A 16,384-nucleotide genomic window follows, 5' to 3' on the forward strand; every position below is an offset into this window, starting at 1 on the left:
AAGACAGATCAAAATGGCAAGATAGTCAGACACAAAGCCAGATTGGTAGCCAGAGGTTTTGCACAGGTACCAGGTGAAGACTATCACGAGACCTACTCACCCACCGTGAGGTATGAGAGCATTAGGCTTATGCTCAAGCTAGCTGCAGAAGAGAATCTACACATTAGTCACCATGATGTGAATACAGCTTTTCTGTACGGATCTCTAGATGAATCACTTTATATGCTTCCACCTGATGGCGTACAGGTAAAACAGGGATTTGTTTGTGCTCTGAAGAAGTCCCTTTATGGTCTCAAACAAAGTGCACGGTGTTGGCACACAAAACTCACTGAAGTATTGTTTTCTCTAGGTTTTAAGCAAGGGAAAGCTGATCCATGTGTATTTGTCAAAGAGGAGGGGCAAAAGAAACTGTATTGTTTGTTTTATGTTGATGATCTTTTATTCTTTTGGGAAGATGTCACAATGTACAATAACGCCCTAGCTCAACTGAAAGAGCACTTTGACATAAAAGATCTTGGTGAGGTAAACAACTACCTATCTCTGGAAATAGAGAGAGATCAAGATGGTAACATTCTAGTACACCAGTCACGTAAAATTGCTGATGTGTTAAGCAAACTAAACCTGATGGATGCTAACCCTGTAGACACACCGATGACAACAGGTTATCAGGTAGATGACACTGGAGAAGCATTTTCTGATACTACACTGTACAGAAGTGTGCTAGGCAAGCTAAACTTCATTGCCAGATGTTCAAGACCTGACATTGCTGTTAGCTGTAATTTGCTAAGCAGACAAGTCAACAATCCTACTGTTAAGGATTGGAAAGCTCTAAAACGCATAGCGCGGTATTTGAAAGGCACTATGCATTACAGACTGAGATTTAACAATCAGAAGTCTGGTGGTCTTGAGATATTTGCAGATGCAAGTTTTGGAAGTGACACTACAGACAGGAAAAGTACGTCTGGAGTTTGCTATAAGTACAATCAGGGTCTATTTGATTGGTCATGCAAGAAGCAAACAACAGTTAGCTTAAGTACTTGTGAAGCTGAACTGAATGCACTGTCTTATTCACTTAAGGATTGTGAATGGTTTTTACAATTGTGCAAAGACATGAAAATTCCTATCAAATGTCCAATCCAGGTTTACCAGGACAACAAAGCATGTTTGGCTTTGCTGAATTCTGAAGGTTGTAAGCAAAGCACGAAGCACTTGCAATTGAAGTTGCAACATGCTAGGGAACGTATTCAAAAGGGACTCGTAACGGTGTCCTATATGCCAGGTAGTGAAATCCCTGCTGATGTATTGTCCAAGATTGTATCAAGGGATCAACACTGTACCTATGTGCAGAAGTTGGGTTTGTACTGATATTGTACGAACACGCTGCCCAGTGATGTTCACAGAAAGGGGGAGGATGTTGGTTTCTGCTTCCTTCACTGAGCAGCGAAGTGCTTGTCACAAGACAATGTTTACATTCCACAGTCAAGTGCTGTTGGGTTTTCTCACGGGAAAGGAGACTGGATGTGACGTACACTGGTTTCCTGTTTTCACTGTTCTTTGCAGTTCAGTGTTGTTCTCTCCGTGCTTTAGAGGAGAGAGGATGCTTTTCTCTGCTCCGGCAGAGGCAATATGTTTTTCTGTAAATTACCAGCTTTGAAGTGTAAATAAAGTAATATAGAGCATGTTGGCACGTACTTTTCATCATTCCGCTGTGCACTGGACACTACTTATCTCCAACACTTCCCTGACAGTAAGCCACATTTAATGGAACTTAGTTCTGAGTAGACATGTATAGGCAGTAAACTACCAAGGTTATTATTTAGGACTCCCCCCCACCCACCCTTCAACCAAGAAACTGAGGGCAGTGCGCATAGTTCTCTACCCTGACCTCCCATCTTATTCTCACCAACCAACCCCCCCCCCCCGCCCCCATGAGTTAGGCTAGAATGAAATATACTGACAGTTCCAAGGCCACCATACAATATTTTTTTAAGTGAGGCTTGTGGCAGAATGAGGATTAGAACTTGTGTTTCTCTGACCTTAGTCTAAAGCTCCAACCATTATGTCATACTGTCTCTGTTCCTTTGCCAGGCACAACCTTGGTCATCCTGCTTTATGATAAAGTTTCTCTTTATTTGACTTCAGCTGGCTGTACTTGCAATCAGTAGCCACTGAACAGTGTTTGCTAATACCCTGTTGGCTCCAAATACAGTGGTACCTCGGGTTACAGACACTTCAGGTTACAGACGCTTCAGGTTACAGACTCCGCTAACCCAGAAATAGTACCTTGGGTTAAGAACTTTGCTTCAGGATGAGAACAGAAATCATGTGGCGGAGGCGCAGCGGCAGCGGGAGGCCCCATTAGCTAAAGTGGTACCTTAGGTTAAGAACCGTTTCAGTTTAGAACAGACCTCCAGAATGAAATAAGTTCTTAACCCGAGGTACCACTGTACTCCTTTCACATCCATCCACCTGTGTGACTTGTGTTGAAATAAAAGTCTATTGCTTCCCTCTGTCTTCAGTGGATTGTGTGTGTTTTGCAGCAATCAGTGACTGCTGCCAAAGTGATTGCAAACACCTCCCTGAGTGCTCAGCCTTGCCTTTTCACATCCGCCTATGTGGGAACCAAAATACATGCGCTTACCATCCTCTGCCCGACCATCAAGCTTGCCTCTCTGATTGGTCACACCTCCTTTCAGCTTTCCAGCTCATTGGTCTTCCCGGGGTGAGTTTCTTCAACATCTCAGGCAATTGGCCAGGTCTTGTGTCAGCTTCTGCCTTGCTCCCTAGATGTTGCATGCTCCTGGCGCTGGGCTGATGTGGAACCAGTCAAGCGTCAGCCAATGGCTGCTTAATCTGACTGTGGTGTGCTGAAACAGGGGATTAATCTGCCCTCCCACCAAATGACTGAGCTGTTTGTTAAGAGAACTGTGCTAAAAGGATCACAGTCAGCAGTGATTCAAACACACAAGCCATAAAATAACAAGATAAAGCAAATTTAATAACAAAATTAACCAGATGATCACTTTGATCAGCAGGTAAATATATTGGCCACATTCTTAGATGAGGTTGTTACCTAGTCAGAACTTTACTGGGCCAACCAGAAATATATCCTCTTGGCCAAATGTCAGAATTGGAGCAAGGGGGGTATTTGAGACAACCACTTTGCTCTTATGCATGTGTTTTCTGCCATGCTGCGCATCTGTGTACTAAGGCATCACATGCGGGGGGTGACATGAAGGATGGCTGCCAACCATGGTAGGAGAAACTACACATTAAAATCCAGCTAGGTCACATGAAAAGCTTCCAGAGTTCATAGCTGCAGTTTTACTCCATATCCCTTGTAATTATTGACTAAAATTTCATCTATAGTCTAGGTGCCACTACCATAGAGCATTGCTGCCTAGAGAGGAAGAGCAGTCTGACTATTACCGGTATTCTACAGCAAATAGGAGGAGCATGGGAGAGAGTTGTCAAATCATCCTGGAAACCTCATTCCCTGCCTTTACATTCATTACCCTCCCCACTCAAACCACTTAGATGTGTATGAAAAGGTATGTATTTGTGGTGTAGGAATGATACTCTGTGAATGCTCAGAGGCTGGGTCTCCAGGTCTTGGTTTTAACATAAAATCTCAGGGCTTTAGCATCTTCCTCAGGTTCTTCAGGGGAAGGAGTTAAATCTTATAGAAAGGAGCCAAAAGTTGGCGTAAGCTATTTTGTCACAGACCCCATTCATGAGTTTTGCATCCATGGCTGATGGCCATCTGTCGTGAATGCTTTACAGTGGTACCTCGGGTTACATATGCTTCAGGTTACATACACTTCAGGTTACAGACTCCCTAACCCAGAAATAGTGCTTCAGGTTAAGAACTTTGCTTCAGGATGAGAACATAAATCGTGCTCCGGCGGCGCAGGTGGCAATAGGAGGTGCTTCAGCCAAAGTGGTGCTTCAGGTTAAGAACAGTTTCAGGTTTACGGACCTCCGGAACGTATTAAGTACTTAACCTGAGATACCAGTGTAGTAGAGATTCCTGCGTTGCAGGGGGTTGGACTAGATGACCATTGGGGTCCCTTCCAACTCCGCAATTCTATGAGTCTATGATTCTCTCCCCATTTTCAAGTTTGAATCGCCCCATTTCTCAGCACACTTCACTTTGTCCTGTAGGGCCAAGTGAAAGTACAACAGATCAGGAAAAGGAAGAGGCCGCCAGGCTCTGCGGCCTCTCTCAGTGTGCTCATCCTTGTGCTCATCATCTCACCTCCCTGTGGTCAAGGATTTGGGTTTCAGGAGATTTGGCAGCTGCAGAGACACACTATTTCTTAATATTGCTTCACCTTTACACTGGCTGCTCCCCAGCCTGGAGCCTGAGGGCGCCCCTGCAGGGCAGCTGAGCCACTCCTGAAGTCACTCTTGCACCTGAGGAGGAAACTGGGAGATGCATTTGCAAGGGAAAGGGGACACTCTGAGATCTCCAAAGCTGCACTTACTTAGGAGCCATTTCCAGAGGGGTAAAAGTGCCATCGCTGCAGCATCAACGTCCTGAACATGTAGTATTTATTTAAAGTGCCCCCGGATTCATTGGAAAAAAATCAGGTAAGCTTAGTCTACTTTGAGCAGAACTAGCATTGAATACACCCTCCTGCCTGGCCCACCACACCCTGCCCAGGTAAGCAGCAGTGACTGGCTCTGCCTCACCACCCAGGCTGCCACTGATCCCCCATAGCATATTTTCATAGGATTTTTAGAAATTCTGTTTCTGCTCCATCTTTCAAGGGTGGTCTCCCATCCAGGCGTTTCACTTCAGCAAGGTGGCTGCCTCCATCTGAGCCCTTTAAGCATCCCTTTGGGGGGCAGAACCGTGATCAGTTAAACGGGTCCAAAGCCAATGTAAGCATGGAGTGCAGAAGAAATGCCCTAAATCAGGCATAGGCAAACTCAGCCCACGATCCCTAGCTAACAGGACCAGTGGTCAGGGATGATGGGAATTGTGGTCCCAAAACATCTGGAGGGCCGAGTTTGCCTATGCTTGCCCTAAATAAAGCTCCCTTGCCTTTAATTCCAACTTCCCCAACTGGGGGGGGGGGGGTTTGCTTGTATTTACTATCACTTTGGCTGTAGCTGTCTCTGATTAACAACAGAGAAGTTGAGGTAGGTGTAAGCTAAAATCTTTTGCCCCTCTTTTTCTGTAGATGTGTGTGTATATGCATACATCACACATACAGAGAGGTACATGAGATGCACAGGCATATGCGTGTATATACACATTGCATTGCACAATTTATATACTTACAGTCATAGATCCGCTTTTATAAACGTACATACATATAGATAGATTTACGCTAATCCCTTTGGCAGCTACTGCTGCTGCGAATGCACCGCTTTCCATACCCCGCCCTTTTTAGCATTGACAAATAGACCTAGTTCCGTGCCTGCACTCTTTCCTCCTCCTCCTCCATCATCAGCCCTGGCGGAAGCTTACCGGGGAAACGGGAGGTGAGCTGTCCCTGAAAAGCTGCTTGCAGGAGGCGGAGCCCCCCAGTCACTGGCCCAGCGAGGAAGCAGCAGCCTTTCAAGCCGGTGCGTTGCAGCAGCAGCAGCAGCAGCAGCAGCCCTTGCCTGAGCGAAGCGCGACTCGCCATGTCTGGGGCGCCGGAGATCATGGAATCGCAGGTGATGTGGGAGCCGGACTCCAAGCGCAACACCAATATGGACCAGTTCCGGGCGGCGGTGGCTGCTGCCTACGGGATTCCCCTGGGTGAGTCTCTGCTGCCGGGATGGTGCCTCGGCGCTTGGGCGCAAGCTGCCCTCTTGGGCATCAGGCGGCGAGGCTGGGCTCCTGGGGCTGCCGCCGGAGGGACAGAAGGAAGCGTCGCCCGGGGCGGGTGGCCGGGGCATCTTTCCTTCGGGCGCCGGGTCTCGAAATGGAGCCTCCGCGTTCAGGGGAAGTCTGTCTCTGGGTGGCTGGGCTGGGCTGGGGGGGGGGGGCGGACTGCTGCCTCGACGCCTCGCTTGGGGGTTTCGGTGAGCTGCTGGGCAGAGCAGTGCCCGCCAACCTGGTGCCCGCCCCATGTCTTGGACCAGAACTCCCGCCAGGCTGGCTGGGGCTGAGGCGAGGCGCAGCCCAAAAGCATCTCAAGGCTGGCCGGGAGACCACTTGGTCGGGGGTGCTCTTCCGTTCAGAGGCGTTTCTGCTTTTGGCCGTGACAATTTCACTTTAATGTGCTAACATAGCATCTCTGTTCCTAGCTCAGACCCATGCCCCTTTTAAAGAAACCGTTGTGAAGTACTAAAAATGGGGCTTATAATGCTCTGAGCATGTGCAGAGTATTTTCCCATTTCTGCTGAGCAGCCGCCCCCTTGCACTTCAGTGCCTCATGTAGGCCTGAGTGAGGCCTGGCAACAGATTCTGAGAACCTGTCATTGTTGAAAAGCCATCCCAAGCCCTTGACTTGCAGCGGTTCTCCTGTCTTGTTCAGTCCTAAATGTGAATCCTGTACCTGTCTGCATTTGTTGGCTCCAATAAAGGGTGTAGTACAGGGAAGCTGGGCACCCGAAAATATTTATTTATTCAGGTATTCAGTCTCCCTCTCCAATTTTCTTTGGAACAATTTCCCCCAGAGATTTGTTTATTTATTTTTTTAAACTAAGATTCACAGTGATAAATGTAGATGTGACAACCATGTTACCAGGTAACTGAAAAGAGAGTTTTCTTGGGCAAACAGTTTTGTTCTGTTTTTCTGGTGATGGGCAACTTAACTCTAGTCACCGATGGCCTTGCCTGTACTGAAGGGACTCATAATACATGGGCCAACATTTTCAGTATCTGATAACAGTGATATTTAATTTTAATTTTATTTATTAAATTTGTATTTCACCTGAAGATCTCAGGGTTGTTCATGGCATATAAAATACAGAATAAGACCACAAAGTACATAATAAAAACCAGAACAAAACAAGCCAACAACATCCCCCGTATAGAGACCTAAGCTGTGGTGTAGAGGGCCATGTGAGCTTGTGGCCTCCCTCCCTGGCTCTTCCCCTGGCTTTTTTGCTGCCCTCTTGGGCTGAGCCAAGTTTGGCTGAAGGTGCTGTCCTAACGGGAGCTGCTGGCTAAACGGTCATCTTGCTCAGCCTTGGCTGCAGCTTTGGGTCGCTCTGTGAGAAAAGCAACCAACAAATATAAACGTGATATTAAAGTGGGGGGCACAGTATTGAAGGTCATAGTACAGTTGCCAAAGATTCAACAATGATTTTGTCATCATGGTGGAGGGAAGGTCTAAGTCTCCTAAGCTTCAGTGGGTGCACCTTTGCTCCGTTAGCTTTCGTGGGGGAAGGTGGCTGATCTTGTCATGGCAGGGCAGCACCCCCACCCACCCATAGTGTTGGACTGGGATCTGGGAGACTTGGATTCAAATCCCCACTCACTGGGTGATTTGGGCCAGTTCTGCCCCATGGCCTAACCAACCTCACAGGTAGGTTGTGAGGATAAAATGGAAAGGAGGAGAGGTGTGTACACCACCTTGAGACCTTTGAAGGAAAGGTGGGGTATACATAAAATAAATATTTAACAAGAGTGGGTTGTATGGTCAAGAAGGCGGTTTCTGCACGTGCTGTAGAGGGAAATGCGGGGCAGATGGGGCTTGTCAACCTGGGAAGCTTAGCCCACCTAGGAGAAGGAAAGCTCTGATCCCAAACCTCTACTGTCTTGCGGGATATCTTCGGGAGTAGTATAGACTAGTGAGTAAACCCTACAGAAATCTGGAGTGGAGTCCCTAAGGCGGTTGGATGGCATCTTGTGTTCCTCCTTCCAGCAGCTCCTGCAGCCAAGCTGGTGTCCAATGCATTGCTCTGCTTTCCTTGGACCACATCAGCCAGGCCGGGGGAGGGGGGGCTTGTCATCTAGGCAGCCCAGGACCTCCATGCACACTGCCCAGGCTTGTGCCCCGGATAGGTCACCTGGGTGCTGCTACTGCAGCAGTTTGACTTCATCCCTGGAGGTGCACTTCTTTGTCTCTCCAGACGGACGGCTGCCAACTCACAGTGGCCCTACACTGACCGGCAGGGCTTTCCAGGGTTTCAAGCAGAGGATATTGCTAGCCCTACCTCAAGATGCTGGGGATTGAATCTGAGGCCTTCTGCATGCAAATCAGGTGCTCTCTCCCTGGGCTACAGCCCTCCCCTTCACAATCTAGTGGGAAGCTCTTCTGTGCAAGCCCTTTTAAAGTGAGCGGAATCGGACAAGAACTTGCTCTTCTTCAATGGGCTTTGCAATGGATTCTGCCCTGGTCCAGATCTGTCCATATGCCACATTATGGCATTTGTGTTACCGTCATACCTCGGGTTGAATATGCTTCATGTTGAGCCTGTTCGAGTTGCGCTCCATGGCAACCCGGAGGTAACGGAGCACGTTACTTCCGGGTTTTGCCGCTCGCGCATGCACAGATGCTCAAAATGACGTCATGAGCATACATAGAAGTGGCAAAAGCGACGCACGCATGCGCGGACGTGCTGTCGGTAGTTACATTTGCTTCTGGATGCGAACGGGGCTCCGGAATGGATCCCGTTTGCATCCCAAGGTACCACTGTATATCATATACTGCTTACTTGCCAAAGTGGCTTTTTAGAGGTTTACTGGTTTTAAAACCAATTACGAGAAAGATAAGCACACATAATTACAATACTCAATAAAGCAGTTCCACCAGAACATTAAAATAAACACCCACAATTAAAGTGTGCAATAGCACACTACCATTAAAACAGTTCAACAGGTAAAGCAGCAATTAAAACAGGAAGTTTGGGTCAGGAGAATGCTTGTCTAAATTGGTGTGTCTTCAAGAGCCAATGCAATGTCCGTGGCACCCAAAACCTGCCATCCAGAGTGGATTTCTCTCTGCTTCTCCATTAAACCGTGGCCTTACAACTAAGTTAAAACTGTCATGTCATTTTCAGGCAGTGGGAGGACAGCCTGGTGGCCTCTGGGTGATGAGCTCATTTTGAGCTCCACTTCTCGAAACCCTGTTGCTTTTTCATCTCTGTAGAATCTTTCCTCTTCATTTCACTGAGTAAATTAGCACCTTCTGTTTGTGCTTCATATTTAGCAGGTTGAAGGCCCACAAATGTGGAGATTGGCTCTTTGGCGGACCTGGGGCATATCTCCCGGACCATCAGAGCCAAAGATTAATTATCCTGCCCCCCCCCCGCCCGCAGTCCCCCTTCTCTAGCTTTTTGCTCCCTGGGAAAACAGCAAAAGGGTTGTTTGTTTGACCTCCACCTTTTATAATGGCTAAGGACACATGGTCCTGCTTGATTTCCATAAGATCCTCAGGTGTCTTGACGGGAGGAGGCAATATTAACCATTTCTCAGCAAGCAAATATGGGAGCTAATGACTTATTGAAGAAGAGAGAAAGAAGCAGGTGGCTTTCCCAGTTCAGCCAAGATTGGAATTGTGAAGTGGTGAAGTCTTGTGGTGGCCTGGCGTCTCCAGCTAGGGCTGGCTAAAAGCTCCTGTCTGAAACTCTGGAGACACCATGGACCTAGATGAACCAGTGTTCTTAGGTAGCATAAGGTAACTTCCTATGTGACTCCTTTCCCAAAGACAGTTAGCACCTCAGTCTGTGGCTTGGGCTAGGAGTTCTCTCATTGATTAATTGCCCAGTTATTGGGGGCTAGCATAATGCGCTATATTGATTGGCCCTGAGTTGGGCAGGGAAAGGACCTTCTCACTAACCGCATACATTTAAAACAGTATGAGCACCTGGGATTTGTGTAGGGTTTGTTCCTGAGCCTTTTCTTCACCCGAAGATACCCCACAAGGCAGCAGAGGTTTGGGATCAGAGCTTTCTTTCTCCTAGGTGGTTGATGAGCCCCATCTGCCCCGCATTTCCCTCTACAGCACGTGCAGAAACCGCCTTCTTGACCATTCAACCTACTCTTGGTCTTGTCCACTCAATCCTCCAGAGCCTGTCTTCTTATGCAGGAGAAGTCCCTAAGTCACTGAGGGTTTGAGACCCATCAGCTACTCACACCTGGATTAGCTGGCCAGTCAAAGCCATTTCCCAGGGTGTGGTGGCCGCTGTTGCAAGCTTCTAGGAGCCACAGGTGAGAGCTGAGTGCAGGGTGGGGACCAGAGGTTTGTTCAGAGTAGAGACAATACTGAACTAAATGAACTACACCAGGGTGGACAGACTACCCCAGAAGGAGCATGGCATGCCCCCCACCAGATAGTACTACTCCTCCCCTAACTCCTCATACATCCCAATAAGAAGTAAGATTCATATTTATATCCTGCTTTTCTGTAGGATAGCCAAAGCGGTTTATAAGAAGATAGGGCACACACACATTATTTTTGTGTCCTATCAAAATGAAACAGAATAAAATTGGAAACAGCCCAATAACAACAAAATGGCAAAATCTGAAACAATTAACCTTAGGCAGCCAAATCTTAGGCTGCAGATCACTTGCACATTGTGTTATAGATTATCATTGAAATAAAGATGTCTATATTTACCCTACAGCCAACTACAATGAATTGTACCATTGGTCGGTGAATCACTATGCAGATTTCTGGGCAGAATTTTGGAAGTTTAGTGGAATTGTCTTCTCCCGCCTTTATGATGAGGTAAGCCATTAGGGATATGATCCTCTTGCTTTATTTATTATTATTTGGAAATATTTTTAAGCCGTTCCGTCTAAAGGCTCTTAGAAGCAGTGCATATAATAAAATTGTAGCTAAAGCACAGCTAAAATACACCAAACAGACATACACGTGTGCGCACACGCACGCACACACACACACGAGTAATGATTAAAGCACAGTTTTTAATTTCAAAGATTTTGCACTGCATCCAGCATTCTCTGCTAGTGCAAGTGTGAGTCTGAATGCTGCACGACAGAAAAATCCAGTGCAACAGTTGCACAACAGTAGAAACACATTGTCTGACAAAGTTAACCACAACCTACTTGTACAACAGTTTTCCACAAGTGCAAAACATTTCACCAGTGGAACAAGTATTTTGCTAAGTGACTAAGAATTCTTTCATACCCCCATTTGCCCCACCGCTTTCAACTGGGGAAACCTGCAGTTTAGCGCTGAATTGGAGCAAAGGGCAATAGGCTTTTCCACGGAGTGTTCTGATTTAGTGCTAAAGACCAGGTGGGGCAAAGGCTTGGAGCTGTGCCTGCAAATCAAAGCACAAGGGGAAAACTGTTGGTGGGAGTTGTAGTTCAGCAGCACCTGTGGGCCGAAGGTTTTCTCCGCCTGCCCCTGAGGTTGAAGAGACCAGCAGTGACAGTGGGGCATGCATGGATCAGTGGCAGAGAACAAGTTTTTCATGCAGTGTTTTACGTATATAAAACATTTCATGGCTGGCTTTCAAAGCAACCACCCTCTAGGTGCTTTGCATCAAAATGCACATTTCAATAATATACCATGGGCTTAAAAACAGTACAGTGGTACCCCGCAAGACGAACGCCTCGCAAGACGAAAAACCCGCTAGACGAAAGGGTTTTCCGTTTTGGAGGCGCTTCGCAAAACGAATTTTCCGGGGACCTCTTTTAAATGCTAGCGGTGGGGAGCAAAGCCTCCCCCCCCTCCGGCCTTCAGAAGAGGTCCAGGAAGGCCGGCGGGGGCCGAAAGGCTTTGCTCCCCACCGCCAGCATTTTAAAAGCAGTCCGGGATAGCAGGGAAGCGCTTCCCGCTATCCCGGATGGCTTTTGAAGGCAAGCGGGGGGGAGCAAAGACTTTTGCCCCCCGCCCGCCTTCAGAAGAGGTCCAGGACCTCTTCCGAAGGCGGGCGGGGGGCAAAAGTCTTTGTCCCCCCTGCCTGCCTTCCCGGGGGCTTTTAAATCGCCCTGGGACTGTCCCGGGGCGATTTAAAAGCCCCCGGACAGCTTTTGAAGGCTGGCGGGGGGCAAAAGTCTTTGCTCCCCCCTGCCTGCCTTCCGGGAGAGCGGAGAAACGCAGTGCTGCGTTTCTCCACTCTCCCGGGAAGGCAGGCGGGGGGAAGCAAAGACTTTCGCCCCCCGCCGGCCTTCAGAAGAGGTCGGGGGACAGACTGTCCCCGGACCTGGTCTGAAGGCGGTTTCCATAGGAACGCATTAATTGATTTTTAATGCATTCCTATGGGAAACCGTGCTTCGCAAGACGAAAAGACTTGCGGAATGAATTAATTTCGTCTTGCGAGGCACCACTGTAGTTAAAAAACTGTGTCTTTTATCAGTTTTTGATGGATCAAATATGGATTTAAGATATAAACCTCTTATTTTTTTCTATTAGCTTGTTTGACCATATCACAGGTTTAGAAGAAGTAATCACGCTTTTCTGTAAACATTTTGTTCAATAATGTAAAGTTTATTCTCATTTCTGAGAGATTGACTCATAAATTACATGTATCTTGGGTACAGCTAAACTTCTGGATTTTGTCTCCATTTGGCAACCATATATGTCATACTTATATGACAGGCCAAGCACAGGGATGGCAAGTACGGATGAAATGTGACTTTGTTTGGTATTTATATTTTTTTGGTATTCTCTCTGTATCAGGTTGGTTTTTTGCTATAGCATCTAATTCATTGTGTAGTCTCTTGATAACGTTCTTTGTTTTATGAGGTAATGGATGTGAACCTTGGTTTTCTGTTTTGTACAATTTTCTTTCTTTTTTCATATATTGCAGTCATGTTACAGTTTTGAAAATTTAATATCTTTGAGCCAAGCCAAACAATCTATAGAATCTAATTAAACAGTTCAAGGACACAGTTTAAAAGCAGCAGTGAAGTAACCACTCATACTAAAAAATCAGTGTGACCTTTAATTTTAAAACAGCATCAGATTTGCTACAAGCAATCTGATGCAAGTGGATCTTCAAACCACATTTAATAAATGGGATATTTTTCTCAGTGGAGAGGTTACATTAAGTAATATGTTTGAATGTTGAATGTGTATGTGTAAAGACAATGGTTAAAACAAGCACCCTTAGATGTACTGCTGGTTAAGTGTTTAACTGTTATTGTATTTGTATTTAAAAACCAATAAAAATGTTTAACAAAAGAAAGAAACAGGACATATGGGGCAAGTCCTCTATTCTTTTTGGGACAGGGTTTGAGTTCCCAAAATGAGGGAGGACATGTAGGTGAGAAAGTCCTGTCTGTGGAACTGGTTTTGCTGGTGGGCCAGTGAGCAGTTTGAGTTAAAACGATGCCCTGTAGCAAGTGATGTGAGAGATTTTTGCCTGACTAAGAATGGAGTCAAGTTCATCCTTCTGTCTCAAGCACCAGCGCAATCCTGGCTTGCGCTGGCAGCAAGATTAGGTGGTGCATTGCATGTGGAGAAATGCCAGTTGTCAATCCGGTCCACCACGTCAAAGTGAAACACGAGAATATTGGGGAGAGATGGGGAACGCTTTTCTCTTTTCTGGGCTTATGCAGGAGAAAGAAAACTGAAGTGAAGGCCTTTCAGTTGGAGGCTGGGCCCCCCTCTGCACTATACATTTAAAGCACAGATGTATAACCTCAGAGAATCCTGGGAGTTGTAGTTTAAGGGTACTGAGTGATGTTAGGAGGCCCCTATTCCCTTCCCAGAGCTACAGCTCCCAGAGTGATGGTTTAATAGTCAGCCCCTCTTCCAGGGCTGAAACTACGCTTTTGTCACCTGGGGCAAAGACCAAGTTTGTTGTACACCCCCACGTCTGTTTGTGTGTGTGTGTGTACACACACACACACACACACACACAAGCTCAACACGTTTGTTCATAAAGGGCATACAAAGTAGTTTGAAATAGGCTGGAGAAGAGATAGTCTCTCCAAATAGTAAAATTGTCTGTGTATATATCATTCAACCTTAAGTAGATCTTCTCAGAGAGTAGTAGATCTTTGATGAATTCTAAGAAGCATTATGACTGTATGTAATAATAATAATAATAATATAAATAAATAAATAAATAAATAAATAATAGAAAGTGTGATAATTATCAGGCACATGCTAGAGAGTCCTATTGAACTCAGTGGGACTTACTTCTAAGTAAAAATGCTTAAGATTGCAGAATCTTTACACACTTACCTGGGAGTAAACTCCATTGAATTCAGTGGGACTTACTTCTGAGTAGTAAAGGCATGCAGTTTAAGACTCTAATGCAGGCATGGCCAAACTTGGCCCTCCAGATGTTTTGGGAGTACAGCTCCCATCATCCCTATCTTAACAGGACCAGTGATCAGAGATGATGGAAATTGTAGTCCCAAAACATCTGGAGGGCTAAGTTTGGCCATGCCTGCGAGTCTAAGGAATAAAATGAATAAATACTTAACAAGTTTTCTTTAAACAAATGCCTGCTCCTGAGCCATTGCAATTAAAGAATTTGACGTGGATTGGCTACATTTTCCTTCCAAATTACAAGAAGGGATAAATACAAAGTGCTTCATATTTCAGCATCATATTTCTTTCATTACAGGTATTTTATTTTCAGTATAAAGTGGACTCAGTTTTTGTAGCTGATTGTATGCAGCAGTGCCCCCTTTATGTATTCACATGGTGTAAACATGTATGTTGTCCTCTAGATCCAAACAAACACACACACACACACACACACACACACACGACACAAGCAAGCAATACTCCAAAATGCTTCTGTTCCCAAAAAGGGCAGGAGGTGTTGTTCTGATCTCTTCACCACTTTTAATTGATCTCTGAGATGTTGAGGGAAGCAAAAGAAGAAGAAAGCAAGCCACAAAACTTTCCCTTTTCAACTTTGCTGGGAGAGCACCTTCTCTTGGATTTCTCTTTCGCACACAGTTCCAGAAACAGACAGGGGGGAAGAGGAAGGTTTTCCTGCTCCCCCTTGCAAATGAGCGTCCCTCTGGTGCTCAGCAGCCACAAGGAGGGGCATGGTCAGAGCCCCCCCCCCGCAAGCTGAGAGCCTCACTGGTGCCCCTCTGGAGGCTTCACCCAGGGCTGAGAACATGGCTAGCCGCCCCCCTTAACTACAGCCTTGCCCTCTTCTCATGGAACTAACAACACTCAGCACCCTGAACAAATGACAGGATTTTTGCCTGGTCGGTGGCGGGAAGCCATGACAGTTTAACACGGCACAATACTGCTTTTAACTGTGTATCTGAAGAAGTGTGCATGCACACGAAAGCTCATACCAAGAACTGACTTAGTTGGTCTTTAAGGTGCTACTGGAAGGAATTTTTTTTTGTTTTGACTATGGCAGACCAACACGGCTACCTATCTGTAACTTTAACTGTATAGTGAGTATAGGGCCCAAGCTGTGGGTCAGGCTGTTAGTGTCCAGTTCACAGCCCTGAAGGCGGAATCAGAGCAAAAGTGGGGCTTTTGTAATGGTTGCTTGATATCCCCCCACTGCAGGGCAAGCAACCATTTCCATGGTTGGGGCCAAATGACTGAATGTGAGATAAAAAAGGGGCAACTTTGGAACGAGACTTTTTAAGACCAGCCTTCTTCCAACCTGTCAACCTCCAGATGCTGTCAGAGTGAAGCTCCCATCATCCCTTGCGGAATTTATATCGCTTTGTTCAGTTTTGGAAAGGCTTTGTGTGTTTTAAAATAGAAGCAGTATTCTTTTAATAATCTGTCTTAAAATGGTAGTTTTTGTTTAAGCTGGCCTGGGACCTCATGTGAAGGGCAGGTAAGAAAACTTGCTAACTAGGCAAATAAAGCTTTGTCCTGTTGGCTTTGCTGGCTGGGACTGCCAGGAGTCCCCCAGTGTCAGGGAGGCCACAGACTGAGAGAGGCTGTGTAGCAGTGAAGATGCCTGAAGCAGTGTGGGCCTTGAGGCACGGTGGTCTCTCATGTGGGATTCTGGTAATGGGGAAACAAGCCAGCCTGGATTTTGGAGTGTGGGAACTCTTCTCCACCCCAGGAGCAGATAGGACCATGAAGCTCTTCTTTCCTAAGGATGTCCGGCCTTTTTTCCACCAGGTGATTGACCCTTCCAAGGGCATTGCAGATGTTCCAGAGTGGTTTAAAGGCAGCAGGTTGAACTATGCAGAAAACCTCTTAAAGCACAAAGAAAACGATAAAATTGCGCTCTATGCTGCACGTAAGTAGTCATTGCGAATCTTTGCTCTTGTGACACCTGTGATTCTTCTCTCTCTCTCTCTCTCTCTCTCTCTCTCTCTCTCTCGCTCTCGCTCTCAATTTTCTGCCCCTGTCATTTTATTGTGCTTTATTTAAAATAACAAGCACATTCATATAATTAAAGAACAGTAAACTAAACATTAGCAACAGTCAGCCAGAGAAGTATCACTTGCAGCCGTCAACCTTGTGCTTCTACCAATATTTCTCTTCATTGCAAAACACTTTTTTCTATACAGTGGTACCTCGGGTTACAGAAGCTTCAGGTTACAGACTCCGCTAACCCAGAAATAGTA

General features: G+C 46.2%; 1 protein-coding gene across 1 annotated transcript in view; it reads left to right on the top strand.

Moving 5' to 3' along the window:
• Nucleotides 1-5,486: 5,486 nt before the first annotated feature.
• AACS (acetoacetyl-CoA synthetase) overlaps nt 5,487-16,384 on the top strand; it is a 54,030-nt gene continuing 43,132 nt past the window's right edge. The window contains exons 1-3 of the mRNA XM_083717230.1: nt 5,487-5,755; nt 10,516-10,619; nt 15,933-16,053. Of these exons, the coding sequence (XP_083573356.1) occupies nt 5,638-5,755; nt 10,516-10,619; nt 15,933-16,053 (343 nt within the window). The 5' untranslated portion in view covers nt 5,487-5,637. The remainder of the gene's footprint in view (nt 5,756-10,515; nt 10,620-15,932; nt 16,054-16,384) is intronic.

This window comes from Podarcis gaigeae, assembly GCF_964106915.1.
Source record: "Podarcis gaigeae genome assembly, chromosome: 16".
NCBI classification, from domain to species: Eukaryota; Metazoa; Chordata; class Lepidosauria; order Squamata; family Lacertidae; genus Podarcis; species Podarcis gaigeae.